Here is a 12,385-nt window from a genome sequence, read left to right as displayed (position 1 = left end):
CTTTTACAAACTTCTGATTAAGGCAAAACTTTTATGACATGTAGAGGAAAACCGGTAAAGAGTTTTAACTCTGAAGCTCTTTTTTTTTGGCTTTGTAACGACTGAAAAATAAGAAGGCAAGTTGTATTGAAATTTGAAAGTTGAAGGTGACGAGGACAATTTCAGCCGTGCGAGGCATTTTTAGAAGATGAATACTTAAATTACAAATTTGCAGCAAACTAAGAACAAACCTATTCATATCTTCAACCTTTTCATCGATATTAAAGTTGTTTACATAAGAACTGGTTAAAAACTTTTCTTTGCTTAATGACAACAGAGTTACTCTAATTCGTATATTTTAATGATGTACATCTCGTAGAGTCTGAAGATACCGTTTTCAACTTACTATTGCTCATCAAAATGTCTTTCTGATTATTTTTCTATGTCTATTTTTTTCTTTTATCACTGATATAATAAAGACGTAATTTGAAATTATTATGATATTAGCGATGTGAATAACAAAGTGTTGTTAAGTAAGTAAATTTGTAGCAATCTTCCATAAACGTCATTGCAGATGAAATTTTGGTAGGAGTAGTAGAATTCTGCAATATTTCTGCATTTTTTTAGAAGCAGCAGCATCATATAATCTCCAGTTCGTTTCAAAACAATGCAGGTCGACCTTGTACCATCTCAATTTTATGCCATTATAAAGCCAAAAAACAAACTTTTTAGGATCTTTGCCGGTTATTCTGTCCCTTTCACTAAAATTTTGCTCCAATAAAAATTTTGTAAACGAAAAAACCCGCAAAAACTGTGATTTGTAATACAAAAGTATAGTATAGTAGGACCGATACCCCCCACGAAGGTCATAATCAGATGAGCCAACTTCAATTATTTTACTATATTTTATACATGTAAAGCCTGTGTAAAGCCTGTTTTCCACTAGCCACGTATCGTAACGTATCGTAGCAAGTACAGATGCGTTGAACGTTTTCCATTATTTGGCACAACGCGCAATACTATTTTCCCGCCAAATTTCAAAAACAATACAAATATTTTTGTCATGGGTACTCTCAGCAAAAACAACTCGCTTGCTTTTACTTTAAGTAGACGAATGAAGAAAGATAAATACAAAAAATATTTTGGATTCGAAAGCTTTACCAAGAAAGAAAAACTAAAGGAGAATTTTATCTTTTGGTGCAGGATTTACGTTTGTTCGATGATGAATTATTTTTCAGGTATTTTCGAACGAATGCTTCCAAATTTGAGGAATTATTACTTATGTTCGCCCCCAAAATAAAAAAAACTGCGTGACTAGAGATTGCATTGGACCAACTGAGATGCATTGCGTGACGTTGAGATATTTAGCAACCCGAGGCTGTCAAACGACCACAGCTATGAACCATCGAATGAGTCCAACAACAGTGGGAAGAATCATTTTCAAAACTTGCAGAGCATTGTGGATTGTTCTTGCAAATTTTATAAAGCCACCTACAACTGAGTCCGAATGGATTAAATTGGCTTAAGAATTTGAAATGAAATGTAACTTTCCCCACTGCATTGGAGCGTTGGACGGAAAGCATGTTGTCATGCAGGCACCTGCAAATTCCGGTTCAATGTTTTTTAACTACAAAAAAAAATCATTTAATTGTGTTGATGGCCATTTACAACGCCAAATACGAATTCACTCTGCTCGAAATAGGTGACACTGGAAGCAATAGCGATGGTGGTGTATTTTCTTACAGCAAAATTGGTGTAGCTGTGAAAAACAACAGTTTGAAATTTCCATGTGAAAAATCATTGCATAACTTCCAGGAAGAATGTCCTTATGTTATGGTAGCAAATGAGGCTTTTCAACTGCAACGTCACATACTGATACCCTACCCAAGAGAAGTTGCAGTTGTTGCAGAAAGAATGTTCAACTACAGGTTGTCACGAGCAAGACGGACAATAGAAAATGCCTTTGGGATCCTACCTGCACGCTTCAGGATTTTTCGACGTCCAATACATGCTAGAGTTGAAATGGTTGTCAGGATAACCCAGGCTGCAGTGGTCCTTCATAATTATCTAATGAGGGAATGTGCATGCTCTCATGGAGAGAGTTATTTTCTCATGGAACTAATTGACAAAAATACAAAACATGGCACACAACCAGTGCGGTGGAGGGAAATAATACAAGGCGACAAAGGCTTGCAATCAGATTGTAGAGATGGATCAAACAACTATTCTCGTAATGCCAAAAAGTTAGAGAATAAGGCATAACTAATAAGGCAGACTTATTATAAAACATGTTCGAACAAATCAATATATTATAAGACAGAAACAAAAACTTAAAACAACTTGTTACAACAAACTTTAAATAAAAAAGCAAATTGAATGTTCTGTAATGCATTTGTCAATGATGCTAATGAATTTCATTCATTTTCTTCAAACTCAAATATAACTTGTAGCACCTTTATCTTAGCCATTTGTTTGGTTTTTCCCTTCATCTCGTTGAGACTAGACACTAAGCTTAAGCAAAATAGTGTATATTCATCTTGGTGATTGTTTATCTAACAACTACCACTTTTACTAACATTGGATAAATTATTAGCAAGACTGATGGCTAAGAGGTCATCAATTTGGTCTGATTTTCGCTTGGGTGCTTTCTGATCAGTTTTGGGTTCAAAACATGGTCACTTGACTGATTATCCAATGACAAACTACATGATTCAGCCACCTTCACAGGATCATTGATTTCATATTCAACATTGCTTTCAGTTTTCCGCCCACTAATTACATCCTTTAAGAATGATAGCTAAACAAAATAATCTCAGGTGGGCAATTTTTTGTAGAGTCACTTCCAGAACGAGTTAATTGCTCTATTTTGCAAATGCATCGACAATAGTTATCTTTCAATCTGTTAAATTTTTTGTTCAATGTTCTTTCTAAATTGAAAGTAAAATATTCATAAATAAACTGCTCACAAAATTTATTCCATCTAGGCTTCAGTTTTTTTCGGTCTTTCTTTGTGACTTTTTAAAGAAGCATTCCATAAAGAAGCATTACATATTTACACAGTTCCTCAATTAAATTTGATAGAAACGAAGCATCTTGCAAATTGATATCTGATTTATTAAATGAATCATCTGTCCCTTCTTGAAATAACTCGATGCACGGTTCCTCGAGCGTCGCCATTTTGAAAGCATGAATTTTTTGTTCTCATGAAATGAACGACTATGATTGGTTAAATTTATCCGTATTACAGATTCATACGAAAAAAGTTGACAATACCGCGAACTTTTTTTTAATACGCGTATTAAAATTGTCCTACGCCTACTAGCCATCAAATACACTAGCACGCATGCGCTATAGTACGTTTTGCTACGATACGTTACGACGCGTGGCTAGTAAAAACAGGCTTAATACAATATCAATGTATCTATGTTACATAGTCAATGTGTTACACAGTGGGCTTTAAAATCACTTCATACATATTCAAAGTTCAGTTTCTCTCAACTGATTACTTGACTTGAAATATCTAGAAGAAAATCTTGCCATAGATGGAGAAATGACTTTGCTGATGATTAGATAGAGTGTGATTTTTATTGCCGAAATAAATATAAATCCCAGAGCATCGACGACATTTCCGTCAAGCAACTTCGTGAATATCGCAAGAAATATATTACATTTAGGTCCGAAAGAAAAGGAACAACGGAAAATACAAAACAATTAAGTTCCTTCGTAAGAAAGGAATTGTCTACGTTGAGTTTTAAATCGTACGCACTCACATACCATGAAGTAGTTTATTTAAATTATATATTATTCACATGTCGTCGCATAGATGGCTTAGACGCAAATAAAACATTGAAAAGGCTTAGTGCAGAAGCTTGGCTTAGTACAGGAAATTTGTATTGTAATTGTGAATTAGTGTGAGGTGAAATATTTTATTTTTAGTTGTGATGTGTGATTTAGGTGTGAAGTTTTTAGTTGTAATGTGTGGGTGTCAATTGTGTATGGTCATTGTGAATTAGTATGAAGTGTAATGTTTTTAGTTGATCGTTTGTTTGTATTGCGAATAAGTCGTTTGTAAGGTGCCGGTAATTGCTGTGATCTGTTCAGGAGAGTTTGTTCAAGTTGGTATACCAACTTTCTAATGTAAGCCGTTGTTTATAGTCAGTACTGTAAGTAATGCATTTTGCCGAGTCCCAGTCAATGTTGTGCTTTGTGATTCGGTGACGTTCGACAATGTGATTAGTATTGTTATGTTTCTTAGTAGCTTGTTTGTGTTCAGTAAGTCATATGTTTAAGTTCCTGCCAGTTTCCCCGTTATAGGAGGGGGTAGCAGTCGTAGCAGTTTATTTTGTAAACTACACCTTGTCGTTCATTGGGTTGTTCATTTTCCTTTATGTTCGTTAGTACTTGTCGTAACTTTGTGATTGGTTTATGTGCGACACGTATGTTGTACGCGAGATAGTCCCAGACGTACCTTTGATCTAAGGTATCGTTACTGTTGTCACTTTGTTGTTCGTTTCGTTGGGTTCGTTGGGTTTGTAAGTATTGCGTTTGATAAAGTCAGAGTTATAGTTGTTTTTGTCAAAAACACGTTTGAGATAGTTGTTTTCTTTGTGTAGAGCGTCCGGTAAATCACATATGATTTGTGCACGTCTTTTTAATGTTCTGATTGTGGTGGCTTTGTGTGATGTAGGGTTGTAAGAGGATTGGTCTAGTAGTCGGCGAGTATGTGTTGGCTTGCGATAAACTGTTGTTCGTAGTTTTTGATTGTCATGTTTTACCAAACAGTCGAGAAAAGGAACAGTTCCTTTTTCTTCAAAATCTTTGGTAAATTGTATGTGGCTGTTCTGTTTGTTGATGTGAGTATGAAAGTCATCAATCTCGTCTGCATGTAGTGCTGTGTTTGTGTCATCTACGTAGCGAAACCAAAAAGTTAGTGCATATTGTAAGTCGTGAGCGCCCGTTCCTCTATAGATTGCATTACAATTTCAGAAACGACAACAGAAACGGGTGAGCCCATTGCTGTCACATGTAATTGTTTGTAGTGTATACCTTTGTATTGGAAGTAAGTCGACGAGAGGCAGAGTTCCAGTAACTCCATAATGTCTTTTGTCGGTAATGGCAGTACGTCCTTGTTGTTTGTAATGAGGGTTTTTGTACAAGTAAGGGCCAGATTAAGTGGAATACTGGTGCACAGTGATTTCACATCAAAAGACACTAGTATATAGTTGTCCGGTATTTGTATAGTGCACAGTTTTTTAATGAAAGTTTCAGTGGATTGTAGCTTGTGTTTTGATTTGTTTGTAAGTGGTTGCAGTATGTTAGTCAAGTACTTTAAAAGTTCGTAAGTAGGCAAACCACAGAATGATACAATTGGACGCATGGGTATTTGTGGTTTGTGAAGTTTTGGTAGTCCGTATAGTCTGGGTGGTCGTGGTACTGAACATCTGAGTCGATAGTAAATACGTTCAGATATAATGTTAGATTTTCTCATAGAGAAGATCTTGCTGTTAAGTTTGCGTACTGGTGATGGTGTTGGGTCTCGTTTAAGTTGTTCGTACGTTTGTCTGTCGTTAACAAGGGTGTCCATTTTGTTAACGTAATAATTTCTGTCCATGACCACAGTCACGCGTCCTTTGTCTGCTGGTAAAATGACGATGTTGTTGCCGTGATTTAGTCGTTTGAGTGCTTGTTGTTCGTCCTTTGTCAAGTTGTTGTCACGTATAGAGGACGATTGTAAAGCGGAGGCTATCCTGCTTCTGATGTCGTGTTTGGTTGTCTCATAAAAGTCTGATTGATACGCTAGGACAGCCTCGAAACTTGATATTATCGTCTCAGTAGGGATTCGTCAGGGTGTTATGGAATGTTTTAGTCCGTAAGATAGTAGTCGCGTTTCAGTTTCGTCTAATGAGCGGAAAGAAATATTCCTCACCCAGTTATCGTCATGTTTATGTCTTGTACGTGTTTTATTGTGTCAAGTTTTTGATGTTGTTGATGTGGTGTTGTGTCTCTGTCTTGTTTGCTCGTATCTCTGCAATAGTTTGTATCGTAGAAAGTAAAGTATGGTCATGGACAGAAATGATTACTTTAAAAAAATGGACACCCTTGTTAATGAAAAACCTAACAGCAAGATTTTCTCTATGAGAAAATCTAACATTATATCTGAAAGTATTTACTATCGACTCAGATGTTCAGTACCATGACCACCCAGACTATACGGACTACCAAAACTTCACAAACCACAAATACCCATGCGTCCAATTGTATCATTCTGTGGTTAGCCTACTTACGAACTCTCAAAGTACTTGACTGACATACTGCAACCACTTACAAACAAATCAAAACACAAGCTACAATCCACTAATACTTTCATTAAAAAACTGTGCCCTATACAAATACCAGACAACTATATACTAGTGTCTTTTGATGTGAAATTACTGTTCACCAGTATTCTGGCCCTTACTAAATCTAGCCACTTAATCTGGCCCTTACTTGTACAAAAACCCTCATTACAAACAACAAGGACGTACTGCCATTACCAATAGAAGACATTATGGAGCTACTGGAGCTCTGCCGCACCTTGACTTTCTTCCAGTACAAAGGTAAACACTGCAAACAATTAAATGGGACAGCAATGGGCTCACCCGTTTCCGATGTAGTTGCTGAAATTGTTATGCAATCTATAGAGGAACGGGCGCTCGCGACTTACAAACATGCACTAACTTTTTGGTTTCGCTACGTTGATGACACAATCATGGCACTACATGCAGACAACATTGATGACTTTCAAACTCACATCAACCAGCAGAACAGTCACATACAATTTACCAAAGATGTCGAAGAAAACGGAACTCTTCCTTTTCTCGACTGTTTGGTAAAACATGACAATCAAAAAGTACGAACAACAGTTTATCGCAAGCAAGCACATACTCACCGACTACTAGACCAATCCTCTTACAACCCTACATCACACAAAGCCACCACAATCAGAGCATTAACAAGACGTGCACAAATCATATGTGATTCACCGAACGCTCTACACAACGAAAACTTTATCAAACGCAATACTTACAAACACAACGAACCATATGAAACGAACAACTCGGTGACAACAGCAACGATACCTTACATTAAAAGTACGTCTGAGACTATCTCACGTATCTTACGACCATACAACATACGTGTCGCACCTAAACAAATCACAAAGTTATGACAAGTACTAACGAACATAAAGGACAAAGAACAACCCAACGAACGACAAGGTGCAGTTTACAAAATAAACTGCTCCGACTGCCACGCCTCCTATATCGGGGAAACTGGCAGGAACTTAAACATAAAACTTACTGAGCACAAACGAGCTACTAAGAAACAAAACAAAACTAATCACATTGCCAAACATCACCGAATCACAAAGCACAACATTGACTGGGACTCGGCAAAATGCATTATTTACAGTACTGACTATAGACAACGGCTTACATTAGAAAGCTGGTATACCAACTTGGAACAAACCCCTCCTGACAGATCACAGCAATTACCGGCACCTTACAAACAACTTATTCACAATACAAACAAACGATCAACTAAAAACATTACACTTCACACTAATTCACGATGACAATACATAATTGGCACCCACACATTACAATTAAAAACATCACACCTAAATCACACATCACAACTAAAAATAAAATATTTCACTTCACACTAATTCACAATGAAAATACACATATCTTGTGCACACAATACAATGACGTACGAACGAGATAACAAATACGGCTAACCTGACGTTTACTCCTCATTTGACTCTGAAGATGGCTAAAGCTAAGGTTGTCGAAACGTCAGTCAACAACAACAAAAACAGTCCTTCTCAGGACTATACCAATCTGGACGATCGACATTTACAAACATGTAACGATACTCCCGGGTTCAAACCATTTATTTTATGAAGTAGTTTATCTAAATTATATATAATTCACATGTCGTCGTATAGATGGCTTAGACGCAAATAAGACATTGAAAAGGCTTAGTGCAAATGCTCAAAGAAAATATTTTATTTTTAAAATACATTAAAAATCGGTCAAAATTGATTTATAGTATTCTAATTGACGTAGTCTGGATCCGCCCCTGTCTGCGCTATATACTAGTCATTCAATGGTGGATTCAAATTTATATGAAAAGACTAATAAATACAACGCTTAATTTTGCCTTATTTTGTTATAACTATAAAATAATGTTATGAATAATTTTATTAAATTTTAAATCTTCGAATCGTCCGACTGCCGGTCTGCATTTAAACTTAAAATCGTCCAATCATGTTTCCCTTTAATCATAACTCACTGTTTTAATAGAACGCGCGACAAATAATTGTTAAATGTTTATTGAGTACTAATGATTTTGTAAAAGTTTTAACGTATGAGAATTAAAGCAAATCAACAATGTATCAAAGTACGAAATCATTAATATGACACATAAAATAACTGATTATCTATGACGTATAGTAATTAGAACTTTATTTATTTTTTGTGTATCTTACCTTGAACTGATAACGACTTCAACTTTCTTGAATTCATCTCATAAAAACATCTTACACATCCTTTGATTCCGTGTATAATAAATGTTTTTAATGAAAGGAATTTGAACCATCGTAGGAAGATATTGTTATGTAAAGCAAGGGTATTACGCCTTATGATTTTTATTGTTCATAATCATAGCATCTTTTAAATAATATAGTGAACATTGATTGAGCAAAACATTAGATGTATATTTGAATTATAACTTTGCGATGTTTTTATTGTAGTGCATATGCTCGCTTTAATACTTTTATCATTTATCTAGTACTTATAATTAAATGTTCTTTATAAATTAAATTGCACAGAAAGAGTGTAAACGTTGATATATTTTTAGCATAATATTGAAATACCGGCAGTAAATTGCAACACACAAACTTGTTTAATTATTCAAGAATTTTGAAAGAAACATAAACAAAACAAAAGTATTATGTCTTCGTTTTATTATATATGAACATGAAAATAGTAAGCAAAACATTCACTGACGGTTTTAATTAAACAGCCTAAAATACAAATGTTTTTCAAATACTGGCAAACATTGGATATATTGAGTATGTATGAGCAATATACAATTTCCCTAAAACTTTGCTAAAAGGTCAGAACGCTACCTCCCCCAGCGACTTTTCATATTATTTAGCTTCCCTAATACGAAGTGTGTTCTACAACCACAATGCAATCGAGAGTCTTCACGTCCTCCATTATATTTGACCTGCTGCATCCAAGTCATTTCCTCAACAAGGTAATTCAATAGAAATCCATGGTCATTATTAGAAGGAAATCTAGAAGCTTTCTTGCATGCGTGAGCATATTTTATAGAACTGCACAGAAGTTTTTATTCTAGTTTTTATTGTGGCATGATTATTATATATGTATTAGTAGTTTAACTATAATGCATGAGAACAACTTACAGGGTACAACTTATTGAGGACAATTTACGAGGCACAGAAAATTAAAGAAAACTTATACGGCGGAGTACGTATACAAAGAACACCCCACAACACTTTGAGACATCAACTAAGCCTTTTAGAAAAAACTATTGAAATCTGTTTGAAAAAACTATTGTGAATCTCTAGAAGATTAAAGACTCGTGGTCGTAATAAGACAGAGCAGATAAGTTACACTGATTACCATTTGATAATATTGAGACTCTTATTATAATATGCGATCGATATGAAATAAATTGCTTCATTGATTATAACTGGTGTCACACTATTTTTTGTAACATTTGGAAAAACAACGAAAATTCGTATTGGTTATTTCAGTCATGATAATTTGAAACCTGTGCATGTCTGAAAATGATACTATTATTTAAAAAAATTAAAATACATATATAAATTACCCTAAATATGCGTTCTAATATGTTAAAATATTTCACATATGCACAACATTTCTTTTGATTATAATGAAATTCCTGATTGGACCGTCAAAGCTCTACGTATCCAAGCTTTGTAATTTAGATATCTATTTCTTGAATTCTTCCTCCGTCGCAGCATAAAAATTATACAATCGTTTCTCTGTACGAAGCTATAGAAGCATATAAGGCAGTAAAAGTAGTCTTTAAGAAGAAAAAGTATTTCACATGCATGATTGTTTCCATCGGTTTTATTTCAAAGTTTTAAAAACAGGGTTCAATGTCATCAGCGTAAAATGTTAGATTGCTTTTTCAATGTCAATCTAAATCAACTAAAAGTGGTAAAGAAAGGATCATCTTTAAGCTTCAGGGAAAATTTAAAAGTTCATAAAAGAGCTTATTACCATTATTTAATGCTAGCCACGCTTACGTCGTTCACAGAAAAACACAAGCACGATTAACCAAATGGTTTTTTATAAAATAATTTAAACCAATCAAAATTCGTGATTATATAGAGCACCTTAAAGCTTCAAACAAACAAAACAACGATGAAAGATACCCAAATATATTTACTTATGTCGAAAAAAACTTGCTTCTCGTTTGCTAAAAATATCTATGAAATTCGCAATTTTTATAAAACAAAACACGACAATACAATAACAGCACTTTTACAATCATGTAATCATGTTTACAGTTTTATTGTACAATTAAATACGTAATTGCAATTTGTTCCATACTTAAAATTAATGTTAATTTTTATATACAGAAATAAATATCCTTTCCTACTGATACCAAAAAAGCATAAAACTTTGCAATTCATTCAATCTGGTGCACAAAAACATTTCGTCATAAGGTAATATCCCAGGAGAAGTTTTAATTTGGAACACACAACACCCTCCGCAAAAAATGCAAAGTTAACAGAGAAGTCGTTTTTCTCAGAGATGCAACCAAAGTCAATAGAGCATTGTTTTAAAAGCTCGTCAAAACCATGGAAGAAATAAGACTATAGAGCAAAATATTGTAATAAAACTTACAATTCAACTGTGACATTTCACATGAAATAATTTCAGATAAGTTGACAACACCTTGACAATGAACATCGCTTACTTCATCATAGTAACGAAGCTACAAAACCAATTAATTTGTGAAAACATAGACATCGTAAAATTTTAAAGCTAAGGACAGCAAATTGCAATGAACTAGAAATAAGTGCATCGAATAATTTGCACAGCTTAAGCTTTGCTGAAATTTTCACCATCAAAAAAGTCGCAAGCTGTAAATCATGCACCTCCCGTTTTCAGATCTCTTTTAACAATTCCATGCTCTGTCAGTAATGTAACGATTTTCAAAATGCAGTTTTTGTTACTCTTGCTTTTAACGTGATGTCACAAATAGAACAATCCTGTGCGCACATTGTCTTGAAAGTGTAAAGTTGTCATAACAGAAACAGAAACTGATATTGAAAGCGTGATGTTTTTTATAAAGGTAAGAACAGGAATTCATATGAATGGTATGCTGACATACACAAGAATAAAATATTGAGGTAGTACACGAATTCATATGAATGGAAAGCTGACATACACAAGAATAAAATGCACATGACTTATGTTAATTATGTAAGTGACAAATTAAGAGCCAATAAAGACACCGACTTCAATTTAGCCCCGAAAATCTACATAGGAAAATCGATGCTTTAACCAGAAAGTGGAAACCGAACGTGAATCTGTATCTACTCAGAAACTTAAATATTCTTCATTTTTTTCCGATGTTTTAGCTCCAGGCACAAAGACATGAGGATATTTTTCACTTAAGTGTTACCATCAGTTACTGCAATTATCACCTGTCCGCTTACTAGTCGGTTCCTCGTACTTTTTTCTTAGTAAATGATCATTCTGGGTATCCAAACAAACTAAGTCTTTTAACTTTGCAATGTTTGGATCCTCATTCCCAACCATTGCAATATAACCAAACGTAACTTTCTTATAAATTTCCTGACACTAGTTTCTCTTTTTGATCACTTTGTGGAGTATCGTGGCTAGCAACCGTAGTCAAGCAAAGATCACGTGGGTGAAAAGTAAGAATAGAAAAACTTGTTCTTTATCAAGTGTTCAAGCTAAAAAATTTGAAAAATACTGAAAATGAAATGTTTAGAATTTTCACACAATTGTAAATGTTTAATACTTATATCTAGACAAATCACAAAAATAAAGTATTGCAAAGTATGATTTGGACTAAATCAAATAGGCACAAAGCTATGGTAAGAAACAACAAAGTTAACCTTTCTATAGTAATTTTTAACAGAAACCAGTAGAAATTAACAATCTGAAGCTTTATCCCACACCGTTTTTCATCTCTCATTACCACATTACATCAAAATATCGTTTACTAAAATAACCAATAAAGAACATTACCTGATGTCTTTCCGTATCCAATACAAAACACCGTTGCTTCTATTGTTTGAATAAAGCACCTCGTTTCCATAGATACCCAA

The 12,385-nt window shown here is 34.4% G+C and overlaps 1 protein-coding gene and 1 long non-coding RNA gene across 2 annotated transcripts; one reads left to right on the top strand and one right to left on the bottom strand.

The window, feature by feature from the left end:
- The first annotated feature begins 1,635 nt into the window (after positions 1-1,635).
- LOC124455829 lies at positions 1,636-2,241 on the top strand. The gene has a single exon (XM_047006448.1). It carries the CDS (start codon positions 1,636-1,638, stop codon positions 2,239-2,241), a length of 606 nt encoding a protein of 201 aa, XP_046862404.1.
- Positions 2,242-10,468: 8,227 nt separating this feature from the next.
- LOC124455743 lies at positions 10,469-12,340 on the bottom strand. Its single transcript, XR_006952011.1, has 3 exons — positions 12,306-12,340; positions 10,929-11,019; positions 10,469-10,497 (listed from the first exon to the last, which is right to left on the bottom strand). It is a non-coding gene; the product is annotated as an uncharacterized LOC124455743 (long non-coding RNA).
- Positions 12,341-12,385: the final 45 nt, after the last annotated feature.

This window comes from Xenia sp. Carnegie-2017, unplaced genomic scaffold (assembly GCF_021976095.1).
Source record: "Xenia sp. Carnegie-2017 unplaced genomic scaffold, XeniaSp_v1 HiC_scaffold_4, whole genome shotgun sequence".
NCBI classification, from domain to species: Eukaryota; Metazoa; Cnidaria; class Anthozoa; order Malacalcyonacea; family Xeniidae; genus Xenia; species Xenia sp. Carnegie-2017.
This window is presented reverse-complemented; position numbering and strand designations above follow the sequence as displayed.

What these genes read in the sequence shown, in the direction of transcription:
- LOC124455829 (XM_047006448.1), top strand. Translation starts at nt 1,636, where the DNA reads ATGGCCATTTACAACGCCAAATACGAATTCACTCTGCTCGAAATAGGT.